At 51.3% G+C, this 14,996-nt stretch overlaps 1 protein-coding gene and 1 long non-coding RNA gene across 4 annotated transcripts in view; one reads left to right on the plus strand and one right to left on the minus strand.

Annotated features, from left to right (window-relative positions):
• The window catches only part of CABLES1 (Cdk5 and Abl enzyme substrate 1), a 107,307-nt gene extending 97,767 nt beyond the window's left edge, over positions 1-9,540 (minus strand). For all 3 annotated transcript variants that reach the window (XM_057699697.1, XM_057699696.1, XM_057699695.1), the window contains exon 1: positions 8,572-9,540. In XM_057699697.1, the coding sequence (XP_057555680.1) occupies positions 8,572-9,398 (827 nt within the window). In that variant the 5' untranslated portion in view covers positions 9,399-9,540. The remainder of the gene's footprint in view (positions 1-8,571) is intronic.
• LOC130831494 (uncharacterized) overlaps positions 8,348-14,996 on the plus strand; it is a 70,084-nt gene continuing 63,435 nt past the window's right edge. The window contains exons 1-2 of the long non-coding RNA XR_009048063.1: positions 8,348-8,540; positions 10,321-10,514. This is a non-coding gene — a long non-coding RNA (uncharacterized LOC130831494). The remainder of the gene's footprint in view (positions 8,541-10,320; positions 10,515-14,996) is intronic.

Raw genomic sequence — 14,996 nt, forward strand, 5'->3', positions numbered from 1 at the left:
CTGCTTTAAAATAAAAATCAATGTGCTAGGCACACAAATTTTTGGCATTCTCAAATATTTTATTAGTCTCTCATTGAATAGCTTGTCATCTATTTGTCACGGAATTAGACTTAAGTACATCCTAGCCTTTGTTTTATTTTTATTTAAAAAAATTTTTTTTGATGTGGGTCATTTTTAAAGTCTTTATTGAATTTGTTACAATATTGCTTCTGTTTTATGTTTTGGTTTTTTGGTCGCAAGGCATGTGGGATCTTAGCTCCCTGACTAGGGATGGAACCTGCACCCCCTGAATTGGAAGGCGAAGTCTTAAACCACTGGGCCGCCAGGGAAGGCCTTCATCCTAGCCTTTAAATCAGGGATAAGACTGGGCACTTTCATGCACACACACATGATTACAATATTCAAAGTCCTAAACTCCTAGTTATTTGCATGCTCTGTGTTATAAGCTTTTGTCTTTGTGACCAAATGTGCAGCAATAAACCCCAAACCACATCAATGATAACCCCGTTAAATATAAACTAGTGTGCAATTATCCAAAATGCTAACACAAACAAAAAAGGAAAAAAGCCAGGAAACCCTGATTGATTGTATGTTCTTGTAGACTTTTAAAAACCAAACAGAAATAAAAATACATTACATAGTTTGTAAAGTAGGGTAACAGCTAATGATTTTATGATTCCTACAAATAATACTAAGCAGTCAGTTTGAGCCCCAGTGTCTGAAAAGTCTGGCTTTTAAACTGCACACAGGTTGAAACTTGAGGGTGGGGTGGGCTGTCAGATATATTTTTCAGGTAAAGAATGGGTGGTGGTGACCCTTTGGGAAAGTCACAGAATTATATGAAGTAACAGATTCGGATTAAAATGTCTGGTTTTCAACACTCTTCCTCTGATGAGGACATTTTGCACAGCCCTCCAGGGGAGAACAAAGAGACATGTGGTGGGGCCCCTGGCACACGTGCTGACAAACCAGGTCTCTGGAAGGAAAACAGCAAAACCCTGGCTTGTAAAACTGGCTGATTCCTATGGTACAGATACTGCCACCGTGACTGATCTCAGTTACCAATCAGCTCAGATTCCTCAGTCATCTCGTCCCTACCGAGTCTTAGGAGCCAGTCCAGCACACTCCCAGCCCCGGCAGGAACCCAGATTAGAAGCCAGAGAGACCAGGGCTCAAATTCTAGCTCTAGATTCCACTTATGAGGCCTCAGACCAGCTTCCTTAACCCCTCCAAGCCTCAGTGTCCATACCTCTAAAATGGGTATAATCCCTGTGTCTTAGGATTGCCACACAAATAAAACAAAATAATGGATGTGAAGCCCACAGCATGCAGAAAGGTGCTACCTCCCATCCCTGAGGAGGCGGAGAAGCCGCTGTGGGTGGGGTGAGGTTGGCGAGTGGGTATACGATGGGGGGAGAAACGTTCAAGGAGGAAGGTCCATTGCTGCAGGACTGAGGGAAGGAGGTGGTGGGTTGGCTGCTTTACCAAACAAAAGGCTGGGAGTGACTGCTGGGTGAAAATAAAGGACCTAGGAAGTTGCGCGAGGGTGGGGGCAGCCTCAGGCCTGTCACCAGCAAGTTCCCCAACCAGCGAGGGGCCATGGGCAGGCTCACACAGACCCACAGGGAAGCAAGAAAATCACCCCAGGAGGGCGTGCTCAGCACCATACCTGGGGGCTCTGCAGGATGACGGGCCCGAAAGGGAGGAAGGGGTGACTGGCGGGGACGCTGCTCACGGAGATGCCTGTGGGTGCCAAACCCAGGTGCTCTCTGCAGAGCCAGCACAGCGCGGAGATGACAGGCACGCAGGGGAGCAGGGAGGGTGCTGTGGCGGCCGGAGGGCAGCCGCACATGACACACAAGGAATTTAAAACTGCCTGGATCGGGGGTGGGTCTCAGAAAGGTCCCTCTGTCAGCCAGGGAGAAGGGATGGCAGGTCCAAACAGAAGCCAGAAGCCTCCAGGAGACAAGGACAGGGAAGACCAGGGGATCAGCCCACATCTCTGGGGACAGTGCCCTGGGCGGGGGCAGGGGTCTCATACGTTTCTGGAAGGAATTGGGAGGGATTGCTCAGGCTCTGTGGACCACAGGGTCTCTGCCACAACTACTCTGCTCTTGTAGCACAAGGGCCGCCAAAGACAATACAGAAAGGAACAAGCATGGCTGTGTCCCAGAAAATCTTATTTATACACAGACTGTGCGTGGGCCATAGCCTGCCGACCCCTGGGCTAGGGGGAAGGGGTGACGCTGAGAAGACACAGAGGGTCCAAAGAAAGGAACCGCGCCCAGGAGGGAGATATTATTATTATTCCCATTTCATGGATGAGAGCCTCATCACCAAGTGGCAAAACCAGGGCCACAACCGCAGTTTCTGGGGGTGTCAGGCTCCTGTTCCTCTCCCACCTCCCTGGGAACAATGGAAGGCACGGGAAGCACAGATGCACTAAAGAGGTAACAAAGGTGACAGAAATGTAGGTGTGGCCAGGATGGGGGAGTGGGCAGGCCCTGGGCAGGACCGGATCGCTGTCGTCACAGGCTCCTGTGCACCCTGGGCCCTCACGCACAGAGATGCTCCCTGAGGGACAGACAGATACCTAAATAAGGAAACCACAGGGCTAGCAATGCCCTTTGAGGTCACGTACGCCACCTTCACCCCAGTTCAGCTGAAGCCAGTTGAACAAGCATTTCTGAGCCTCTCTCAAACCACAGCTGAGCGGAGACAAGTGGTTTAGGGCCCAGATCCTGGAGCCAGACCGCCTGTATTCAAACCCAGCTCCCACGGACAGGCTGGGGGACCCTGGGCCAGTAACGTAACCTCTCTGTGCTTCAGAATAGGGGTGAGGCAGGGGTGTTGTCCAAAGGCTGTTATAAATGTGAACTCACCTGACCTCCGTAGGGTGTTTAGAACAACACCTGGCACATGGTAGTTAAATAAAAATACAGCATCAAGGCCCAGAGCCAGGTCCCACGGTGGGGGGCATGAAGTGTCCCTGCCCTGGTGGAGGCTCAAACAGGCTCACCTCCAACCAAGCTCTCATCATCACTGGAAAAAAATCAGCCCATCCACCTGCATCTTCCAACACAGACAGGGACCACATTCATGTTTGCACCTCCCATAACCGGCAGTGGTGCCTTGTAACTGATGCTTATCATGTCCACGTTTGTTGAAAAAGTAATACAACATCCCCAAACTAGAATTTCCTCCACGACATACCTGATAGATAACAAAGCTCCTAGAGTCACCCTTTACTCACTCCGTGACCTTGGATTCCTGCCCCTCCGTGCCGTTGGGGGCTGGAATTAACATCTACAAAAGCACTTTGTAAACCTAAAGGCCCTTTAAAAGCAACAGAGGGGGGGACCACAGATCACTTCCACAGTGCGGTCGGGGTGGAGGTGCTGGGGCCAGACCGCCTCAGCGGCAGTGGCCGCCAGTCTGGATGGCCTCCAGCCTGGATGGCCTCCTGGAGTGGGCAGGCCAGTTGTGACACCTCCCCAGACATAGGGAGCACAGCTGAATGTGTCTCTTCAAGTTCTCCCTTCTACCCGGGGAAACCCATTCCTTCCTTCACTAGCGCATGTCCTGCCAACTGGAGCCTCCCAGGATAAACTCAGCTCCTCCCCTGCACCTGATGCTCAGGTTCAGTTATCCACTCATCCCTAGGTGCGACGCCCGACCTCCACGGCAGGTCACAGGGCCAGGACGCCGGGGGCACTAGGCCTGGAAGAGCACAGCGCTCACCTGTCCCAGCACTTTCTCTCAGAAGGAAACAGAGGCCGGGGGGTGAAGCGACCTGCCCGAGGTGACCAGCCAGGGCAGGGGCAGGCCCCGAGCCCGGGGGGGTGGGGGTGGGGCAGGGTTCCCGTTTGGCACTCCTGATTGACATTGTGGACCTCGCACAGCCTCACCTACTGCTCCTTCCCGCTGTGTTCAAAGGCCACCTGCCCGTGGCCCCCTCCCTACCTAACAACTCTCCTTCCCAGGGCGAGAAAGTCGAGGCAGGCAGGGCTCCCTGGCACGGCTACGGGGACACGGTGCAGAGCCAGGCTCTGGCTTCCTCCACCCTTCCCGGAGGGCAAAGGGTCACACTTGAACATGCTGCCCTTGCTGGGCACGTGCCAGGAGTGGGCAGGCTTCCAATGTATTTCCCCTCCTGAGCTCACCCACGACGTGACAACTTGGTGACTGTAAGGAGGAGGCGGCGGGTGGGTGAACCTCGGGCCCTGGCCTCGGGCCCTGGCAGGCGTCGCGGGTGAGCATCCTGCCCAGGGCCTGGCCCGGCCGGGGACTGCAGCTTTGGCTTCCACAATACACGTTGCTGGAAAGATGGCTCAGTAATAACTTGGGCTGGCTTACCGAGGAGCAGATCAAAGTCCTTTCGTGATGTCTAAAACCCGGAAGGGCCAGGTGTTTTCAGCTGGAACACAGTGTGGTGACTCGCCTGAAGTCACAAAACAGGGAGGTGACCAAGTGGGGAGAGAAGTCCAGCCGCCTCTCACTGTGGTTGGCGAGCCCCGCTCTAGCCCGTGTTTTTCTTTCAGTAGAGAGGACACCACTGACCCAGCATCAGTGCAGGTCTCACCCCAAGAGGGGCTGGTTAAAAGCTCCAAAGCAGTCAGCTGTGGGCCTGAGCTCTGCCCCAAGGGGTAAGTGACCTGGAGCAGATTACTTAACCTCTCGGAGTCCTGGTTTGCTGGTCCTTAGAGTAGGAACAATCACAGCAGCGGTAAAGTCTTCAAGGTGCGGCCCACTTGCCTCCCAGAGAGCTGGTTAGAAATGCAGACTAGAGACGGAAGACCCGCAGGATCAGAATCTGCCTTTTCTCAAGAGCCCCAGGTGACTCTAAACTCATTTCTATACATAACACATACAGCATTTATCACGCGCTCCCACACACGGTCAGCCCTCAATAATAAATGTGAGTGCAATGTGCACTTGAAAGGGTCTGAGACGCAGGCCGGGGCTCCCTGGAGAGGCTGACTTCCTGCCCAAGGCTGTGCAGAGGCACCATGATTCGAACCCAAGGCTTGGGACCCTTCTGCACCACATGCTCTTTCCATTTAAGACCCGAGTCTCCACAAGACACACGCTAACAGAGGTGTTCTAAAAAGCAAAATCCTCGTTTTAAATTAATACCCTGGTCCCCGTGCACCGCCCCCGCCCCCCCCCCCCCCCCCCAATCAGGCCTGAAGGTGCACATCTGTTCACCTGGGCTCCACTCTGCAATTCAGGAGCCCTAGGAACTGGAGTGACCCAGGACGGCTGCCAGCTGCTACCTGAGGTGAAATCTTTAAAGTAAAAGAAGGCCTTAAAACACACCCTATAAATTTACACTCCCTTTCACCTATTAACACCTCCCTGGGGCAGAGAACACAGCAGGGTGTCAACCTAGAAGGCATCTTCTTGGCTTCCCTAGCCATAGAGCAAACCCCAACACAAACCCCAGCGTGCTGGCCTCCCAGGCAGGCCTGGAGCCCCATCCACGAGACCCGTGGTCCTGGGTTCTCCATACACTTCAGCGGAGACTAGTAAGTAGCAGCAAAGACAGGGACCCCAAATGACAAGGCTGAATGCGGGGAGGATGACTAGGAAAGGGAGTACAGAATTACATGAGCACGACTGGCCTGCTGTATCCTGGACAAACACTTACAGCCAACAGCTTCAAAATTCTCCTTGGGTCTACTGCATGCAAGGCACAGGGATACCTTGCAGTAGCAGAGGAAAGACGTCAGGCTTGGATAACAAAGATTCAGGGTCTTATCCTGGCCAATGCTGAGTCTGAGAAATAACCTACACACAGGGTGGTTGTGAGAATTCACTGGGATAAATGTCAGTGTCAAAGACTCAGCCCAGAGTACAGAGATGGTGCTATCAGTCCATCGACACATCTGTGCCAAGGCCTGGGCACAGAGACTCTCCTATCATATTTCAAGATTTCGAAGTACAAGTAATAATTGTGATTAGTTTTACAAATGTCCAGACGGAAGTAAAAAAGAAAAGGTTTCAAGATTTCAGATCAGGAGCTTCTGATTTTTTTAAGTACCCGCAACAGACCGGATATATGAAATCCCAAATTCATGGGGAAAAAGAAAAAAAGGCAGATTTCAGATTAACTATGGCAATGCTTTGCGAACTTTCACTGGTATATGAATCATCTGGGCATCTTGTTAAAGTGCAAATTTGCACTCAAGTAGTCCAGAGTAGGGCCTGAGGGTTTGTATTTGTAAGAGCTCTGAGGGCCCAAGAACTCACTTTTGACCAGCAAGGTTGTTTGGAATTCTTTAAATTGCAAGAAACAAATCCAAGGAAAGCATAATATGATTTAAAAACGACACCCCAGGAGAACATCTATGAAGTAGTATATGGAACCACCCAGGCTAGCAGAATTTCTTCGAGGGAGGCACACCAGGAAAGCCAATGACATTCTTTCAGTTGGCCTGGGCCTTATTCAAATAGGTCTGTACTCCATATCACAATTCATCTCGGCAGGTGAAAGTACTCTCTAGGGATCATAAAAGCAACACACTTCTGACAAAATTCTTGAAAGCAGGGTGGTGTAGGAAACAGGTTCCTAGGTTCTAGGAGATTCCAAGTTCCTGGCCACTCCATGAGTAGTGGCCCTGCGAGCTCTTCAAGGCCTTTCTTAAAGGCCTGTTTTACCCATTCACTTCCTCTCTGCACATTAAATTTGACACTTTCTGTTGACAGCTGTAATTGTGAAAAATGCCTGTCAAGTTGCCAGATATAGGTAATTCCAAAGTAGTAGGATGAATGTGACTGTCAGGTTAAAGAAGCATCTTATACTGACTAACTCATCTTAATGTGTGTGTTGGGGGGAATCAATAAAACATCCAAGGGGTTCATATTTACAGGATCAGGAATTAAATCTGGCTATTTTTTGGATCAGACATATTAACACACAAGCTCCTCCGTGTCCCCTGAAATGAGATTCTTGGAGACAAAGTGTAAGGTAATTTGATCTCCAGCTGTTTTGAGCACAGGAACACATCTGTCTACCACGAGACACAGGCCAGTCTTGCACACTGGCTTAGAATAACACGTATGTTTATCACAACTCCTGTGCTGACCCGCTGGACAAGCTGGGCTCAGGCTCAAACTGTAGAGTCATTAAGAGCCAGTGTGTGATGTCAAGCTCCCCAGAAACTGCTGAGTCCGCACCACTCACCCAGAAAGGAAGGGATTCCCCTCCTCTTCTGTGCGCTGGCCCACTAACACGGAGAGGCATGCTCTGACAAGAAATGCCAGGCCCGGACTGTCACCTGTGCCCAGCCCAGTGTCACTAATCATCCGTGCAGTCACAAGGCTGTTCAACCGCTCCACACCCCTGCCCGCAGCCACGTGCACTCAGCTAGGATGCCACGTACCAAGCAGGGTCAGGATTCACCATTTGGGAAGAAAGAGACTCAGAACAAAATTCTGGAGGAGCCTGGCTTGTTCTTCCCCACCTATCCATTGGGGGAGGAAGTTAAGTTTTCCAACAGGCCACCTTCTTACCTAGGCCAGAAAAAGCTCTACGTGTTTAGAGGAGCATTACAGGAGAGAGGCTGTAACAGGAAAGGTTCTCCCTTCTCATCCTGAGGCCTGCAACATGTTGGCAAGGTTCCATTCCATAAGGGGAAACTGAGGCCCCAGAAGGTTAAAATAACTGGGCCATGGGGAGCCTAGGAGGCCCTCCTAACTAACAAGCCAGGATGCTCCCTCCCAGGGAACAGGCCTGCACTTTCTAGGGGCTTCCACTCCTGTTCTCTCCCAACCTCCAGTCCCACTGACCAATACAGACCTAGCTTCCCTGAATAAGCAAGTGTCCAACATTTCACGGTTTTGCTAAGATGCTTGATACCCGCAGACGACTTCAGCGAGCAAACACAACAACCTTTTCACTAATTTCAGCAAATTCACGTTGGAATGGATCCTCAAGCCCTATTTCCTCCCTGTCCCCCACACGCAAGGCCTGGTTCAAGGGAATGTAAGAAGAGCTTCCCTTTCCTTAGGAAAGCAAATGGAAAATGCCAAGTTCTCCTGGGACACTGGAATACTTTGAGCGCAGGCAGAATTTCTCAGGAGGGACTCACGGCGTGTCTGCGACAAGTTCAGGCTCACACGCGCCGCTCAGCCGCCGGCCGGACCCACGGCTCAACTCTGCGCCCCGCCTTGTCTTGCCTGGCGCAAGCAGAGTGCTTCTCCGGGTCCGGACCGGGTTTCTGGAAGTTCGTGACCTCCTCCTTACAATGGGAGGTTCTGGTGCCGCCTTTTAGTGGGCTCCCGCTACCCCTAGCTCCGGACCCACTGCATGAGCACGCTGCTTCTGCTTTGTGGGTGCCGGGCTCGAGCACACACGTGTGAACGCACGCACGCACACACACACACACACACACACACACACGCTCCCTAGAGACCTTCCCTCTTCCGCGTGCCCTCGTGGTTGGGAATTCGCGCCAGAAGCCCGGGGATCCGGCAGGGCGCGGGAAGTGGGAGCGACCCGTGCCCCGCAGCACAGAGCCGGCCGGAAGGGACGCGAGGTAAGGCGCGCGAGGCGTCCTGGATACTCACCGGGACCTCTGCAGCTGCTCGAAGGCGCCGGTGCTGCCCCCCTGGCCCGGCTGCTCCAGGGAACAGTAGTTCTGCGAGGTCTGCCTGGAGAAGGCGATGGGCAGGATTCCCTGAGTGAACGAGTTGAGGCGTCCCCGACTGCCGCTCCCACTCCCGGGGGTCCCGGAGCCCAGGAAGGCGGCCGCCGGCACGTGCACGCTGGCGAAGGCATCGTCTTCCTCCAGCTCCTCCTGCCCGGCGCCCCCGGGCCCGTCGGGCAGCTGCGGTTGAACGCAGGCGGCGAGAGGCGCGGGCCGGAGCGGCTGCAATGGCTCCCCCGACGCCCGGCCCGCGCCCAGGGGGCCCGCGAACCCTCGGGCCGCCCCGGGGCCGAGCACGGCGGCGTGGCCGCCGGGCAACAGGAGCGGCAGCGGCGAGGGCGGCGGGAGGCAGGGGCCCGACCCGGCGGCCAACGCCGCCGCCGCCGCAGCGAGCGCGCCGCACCCGCCCCGCTCGGCGGCGGCGAGCAGGCTGAGCCGGGTCCTCGCGCCGGGCTTGGCCGCGCCGCTCTCCTCGCCGCCGGCCCACTCGTCGTCCTGCAGCGGCGGCCGGCCGTCCAGCGAGATGTTGGTGAGGAAGGAGAGGGCAGCCTGGCGGCGCCGCGGGTCCATGCGCGGCTTCCTGGGGGGCTCGGGCGGCGGCGGCGGCGGCTGGGCGGGCGCGGCGGGCGCGGGCTGGGGCTGCGGCGGCGGCGGCTGCAGTCTGCTGGTGCCCGCGGCGTCGGTGCCGGCGCTGCTGCTGCCGCCGCTGCGGACGGCCGTGCCGGCGGTGGCGGCCGTCGCCGCCATTGTGTCCGTCTGCGGCGGTATTTCCGCGGTGCCCCGAGAAGCGAGCGGCGCCCGAGTGCTACGCGGCGGGCGCGAGCGCCGGTGACCCGGGCTGGGCAGGGCGCGGGGCGCGGGCGGCGTGCGCGGCGGCCCGGCCCCCCAGCGGGCGGGCCATGCTCGCCCCTCGGTGCTCGCGCGGGGGGCGCCGCCGCCCCGGCCCACGCGCGCGGCTGGCCGGCCGGCCGGCTCGCCGACCGGCTCGCTGGCCGTCTGCCCGCCCGCCAGCAGCCCGGGGGGCTCGGTCCCGGGCCCTCCGCGACCCCGCGGTCTCCGGCTCGCGGGCCCGGGTGTCCGTATTGATAGGTGCGCGCGCCCCGCGCTCTCGCTCCGGAGCGCTCTTTGCAAAAACACAGTATCACGTGTGGGGAATGAAACCTGGGAGGAAAACAAAGCCGCAGGCGGCGGCCGCGGAGGCAGGCGGCGGGAGGCGGGGGCCGGAGGAGGAGGAGGAGGAGGAAGAGGAGGAGGAAGGGAGAGCCGAGCGGGTGGCGTGGCGGGGCGGGGGGCGGGGGGAGGTCGGCCGGGCGCGCGAGGTAGTCCCAGCCGACTGCGGGGAGAGTTGGTGGCTCCCAGGGCGCGCGCCCAGGTGAGGGAAGCGAGCACGTTTCCCCGCCGCGCTTGGACTGGGAGTTGGAGTCGCGAGCGGAACCCCGTGGGTCACGGCGTGAAAATGTGGTCCTGGGAGAGTTGTGGGTGTGCGGGACAATTCATTGGAGCGACGCAGGGATTTGGCCCCCGAGCTTGTTAACTGGATCCCGCGCTGCGGTTGGGCCCCGCGAAATAAGTCCTTATTAATAGTTACAGGGGAGGACCACAGCCCTTGTGTGGACAGTCCCAGCATAAAGCTGTCGCTAACCGCTGAGTTTGTCTCATTCATTCGCAGACTGAGGATGCAGCCCTGATACAAATGCACACTCCGCGGTGCCTAAGAATCTAGGCGCGCGAACATCATTCGTGTGGCCAGACTGATTGACACATCTCCATTTGATGGTGCTGTCACTTTCCATCTCTTAGCAAAGGCCAACATAAATTTTTACTTTGGCCCAGAAACGTGCTCCGTTTTCCACGAAGACCGAGGTAAGCTAAGATGGCCTCACACCCTTTTTCCCTTGTCACCTTGCAAATTTTTGTGGGTTTTGATCTCTTTTTCTCCCATATAAACTGGGAACAATATGCGCAGTTCCTTTTTGTCATTTATTTCATAAACATCGGTTTGGCACCTACAGTGTCTTCTATAAAGATGGGTACCTGTCCAAGCTGCAACTCTGGATCCGGGAAGGGTCGCAGAATGCTGTACCCCAGCCCCACCCCCAGCAACTGCCTGTCCTGGGGTGGGGGTGGGGGTGGGGGTAGGAGGGTTTACCGCGAGCGGTCGGAAAACGTGTGCAGATTTCGCTATGAGGTTTGGGTGACTTACCAAATGCGGTAGGAACAATTGTCGCACTGACTTGAATTCTGTAACATCTAAGAAACCTCTCTACACTTTCCTGAGGGAGAAGCAGTGTGTTTAAGATCAAGGGATTAATTTAATTAAAGGTTTAAATTTAGCCTTGGAGCTAATGGGTAACTCTACGTTGACATTCCACTCCATTTCAAGTTCAGGAAAGTAAATTGAGTAATGTAGAGCAAATGCACCCTTCTAGAGACATGCAGCCAGCCTGGAGGATGAGATATGGGTGAGTTCAGGTTACTGTGGCTTAGGACAAACATGGCACATGGCCCTTTCCAAGAACAATTGTTCATTTTTTATTTCATGCTGTTTTTAGGCCTTTTGAAAAAGTGGAACCCAGTGTCTATTTAGAGCAGCCTTACTGCGGCAGAGACCAGCTCTGTGTAATATCATTAGGATTTTAATTACTCTGTTTAACTAACTATTGGAAACTTCCAAGTTACTTTATTACAACTAACTTAATTTACTTGACTACTGGTCTAGTTGTGCTGGCAGGCAGTGTTAAAAAAAAACAACCAACTCTGCACATGTAAAAGAAAAAACTTTTTTTAATCACAAAAGTGATACGTGTTAATTGCAAAACATTTAGAAAATAAGCAAAGAGAAGTAGGGGGAAAAAGGCTTTACTAACAATCTCATCGCCTATGGAAATAACTATTACAATTTTGATTTCTGTCCTGTGTATATTTTTAAACAAAAGTTAAATTGGGCTGTTTGTGTCTTATCTTTGCTTGCTGTGTTGCGATTATCCTTCCTTTTAGAATGTTATTCTATAGCATCATTTTCATGGCTGCACACTGTTCGATTTGATGGAGAAACTATAATTATTAAGCCTGTGCCCTACATTGAACATTTAGGTTTTTTCTTCTTTTGCTGTTATAAAGAGTGATGATGATATCTTTTGTATTTCTAAATCTCACTACCATCCAATATTATTTTCTTAGGTTAAATAGATGCTGGGGCAAAAGACATATCATGTTTTTAAGGCTTTCTATCCAGAAAAGTTGTTCCAGTCTGCTTTTTCACTCTTGCCAGCATTAGGTATTAAAATTTTTTCATCAACATTCATTTATTTGCCCATTTAGGCTATTTTATGGGTCAAATATGCAAACTAATTTGAAATATTTATTAAAGTGTCAAACAAGAATTAACTGCTCCTGTGATTTTTTTTTTTGGCAGTTTTATTTTTTTAATTTATTTATTTTTGTTACTTCTTTTTCTAAATTTTTATCTTATTTTGGAGCATAGCTGATTAACAACTGTGATTTTTGTATGGGGATCAGGAGAGGTGCAATTTACTGTTCACCTGTTATATGCTAGCCACAGAATACGTTTAATGCTTATACCACTCTGCAAAGGGGGAAGGGGGGATTATCATCAGTAGTTTACCGATGAGGCTCAGAAAAATTAAATGATTTGCCCAAGGTCACTAGCTCTTAAAGTGGCTGGGCCAGTATGCAAATTTTACTTCAAGACCTATACATGTTCTTGCGCCCTCTGCTGGTGAGGATGTTTTATGGGAGGGGGCTGGCTCCACATTTAATCTCGTATTCATGTTTGAGAGTCAACTGTAATGGAAATAAAACAAGCTTTGGAGGAAGGGGATCTGGGTTTCAAGAGCAAGTCTCTTAACCTCTCCAAGCCAGTTTCCTCTGTGTTATTCTGAGGTACAAATGAGATTGCTCGAGAAGCATTTTATAAACTTTGAAGTACATTTTAAAATGTCTGTTATTTATACCATCCTAATCTACTTACTCCCTGAAAGTTTCCAAATTCACTTATTTTTCATCTGTTTATACACAGATCAAGTATTATTGAGCAACTTCAATGTGCACAGTACCATCTTGTTACAAAAGGGATAAAAAGAAATGTAGCCTTTAACCCATGTGCCCTTGACACTGAAAGTAGTAAAAACCAAAAGCTCAAGACACATTTAAGCAAAATTGTAAGGCAGACTCTAATTAAGTGATCAAATGAGCAATCTGACTGGGGTGATCTATACATGTTATCATGGTGTGAAAAAGGAGTTTTTATTTGAGGGGAGGCCTCGGGCAAGAGCCAGGATTTAAGCCAACCTGGGAAATGAAGGAAGGAAGGAGAAGTTCAGTTCAGGAAGGGGAAATTCTGCAAATTCCTCATGGATTGCAAGCATAGGAGTGTAATTCTTACTAAACCAGTTGCCAAGGTTTGGTTTTTTTTTTTCCATTTACTTTCATATTGCTCCATTCCAAGCATCCATTCTGAAAACTGTAATTGCATGCACAAACTGTTTTGATTGACACATGGGAGTCAATTAAAAAAAGAAAGAAAAAGAACCTATGAGTGATCATTGACCTTTAAAAAAAAATAATTCTGCAGACCAAGAAGTCTGAAAATTAGCTTAGAGAAAACAGTGGATATCACTCATAACAGAAGCCATCTGACATAAGAAGCAAAAACAAGGGGTTCTGGTGCCAGTTTAGGTTCTCACAAGCTCAAGACCTTTGGGGCCTCCCACTTGGGAAAATTACAAAAGTTTTGCGTTGGTTGCCTCATCTGTAAAGGTAGGTTTAGTAATATTTTTACCTTGCAGAGTTATGAGGATTAGTGGTAGTATAATGATGTAACTAGCAGAGTGTCTTAAGTAGGTAGCTATTATTAGAAAAATGCAAAATATAGAAGGTGCTCCTACCAAAGGCCAGGATGTTTTAGGTTTTTGTAGTTTTCACTGCTCCTGCCAGGCAGGTTAGGACCATGAGAAGCTTCAGATGTCAGCTCCAGTTCAGAACAGATGATTCTATCGCATGTTCCCTAAACGTGCAGGCTGTTGCCTGCTTTTTATAGGCATAAAATATAGGCATAGTGTTGGTGAGAAACCTGCTACTTTCCTTCATCGAATGAAAGTTAGATTTTCCAAGACTAAAAATGGGGAATATCCAAAAGGCAGTTGTTAACGCCCCAGCTCTCCTCCCCGAAGTTCACTTTCCCTGTCAGGACTCTCGGTCATCATGTCTGTTGTTCCTGGGAGAAGGGGAGGGAAATTAATGGGGGGGGGGGGGTATTGTTTGCCCCTTTACAATTTGGCACAGATACCTTAGTTTCCTTACCTAATTCCCCAGGATATCTGGGACGAGATACAACATCTAAATATAACTTGACTAGAAGCTCAAGGATATTTAATGAAGAAATACATTCAGTAAGTAACAGACGGCCACGTAGAGCAGCTTACAGACTGTGACTTACTTGTAGCCCTCATCTCAGTATTTCCTAAATGCCAGTCCCATGCTCGGTTCTTGCTCAGGTTCTGAGTACCGAGGAGGACAGGATAGGATCATGTGATCCTATCCTGGAGCTCTCAAGCTAATAGCAGAGGAAGCCATGGTAATACTTTCACCAGAATACATCAAGTATTTTTAAAAAGAGAGAGCGCTATATGCGCAGGGTTCAACCAACACGCCCCCTGCCCACCACCACCAGCACAGCTCCTAGAGTAGGGGCTGTTTCAACCTTTGCCCCTAGCATCACCCATCTGGGACACTCCTCTCCCTACACAGGAGAAGGTGCCCAGAGGAAATGGCATCCCTGCTACCGGCCAGGGTCCCATCCTCCAAGTCTCCTTTTCCTGTCTGAGGCCCTGCCCATCCCTCAGTGATTGGCACCAGCAGCCCCTGACATTGTTAACTCCTCGGCCCAAACAGGATCATTTTGTCTCCAGACCCGTCACACCAAGTGGAGGAAAGAGGAAGAAGGATATTTTACCATAGTACCTGCCTAGCACGATGCAGGGTCTCCAGACTTTTATAACCTGTATGAGAAGCTGAGAAAAGAAGGCAGTAGAGCATGTCCATTGGACTGTATGAACAGTCGTGTAAGCGTGTGTTACTAGCTTATCAAGGACAACAGCTCAGGGCAAGAATGGATTTTGATACCTCTCAGTCTGGGGAGACAGGTACCAGTAACCCTTCATCACCTTCACAGCATGTTTAGCATAGAAATCTGAAACAGCAGTGCATGTGTATTTGCTCTTCAGATTTCTTCTGATCCATTAAAATTCCCCCTTGGATGCAGCCCAGCCAGTTGCATAGTAGGAGGGATAGCCATTCATAACCAATGGTCCATTCCACTAGCCC

This window comes from Hippopotamus amphibius, chromosome 11, assembly GCF_030028045.1.
Source record: "Hippopotamus amphibius kiboko isolate mHipAmp2 chromosome 11, mHipAmp2.hap2, whole genome shotgun sequence".
In the NCBI taxonomy this organism is placed as follows: domain Eukaryota; kingdom Metazoa; phylum Chordata; class Mammalia; order Artiodactyla; family Hippopotamidae; genus Hippopotamus; species Hippopotamus amphibius.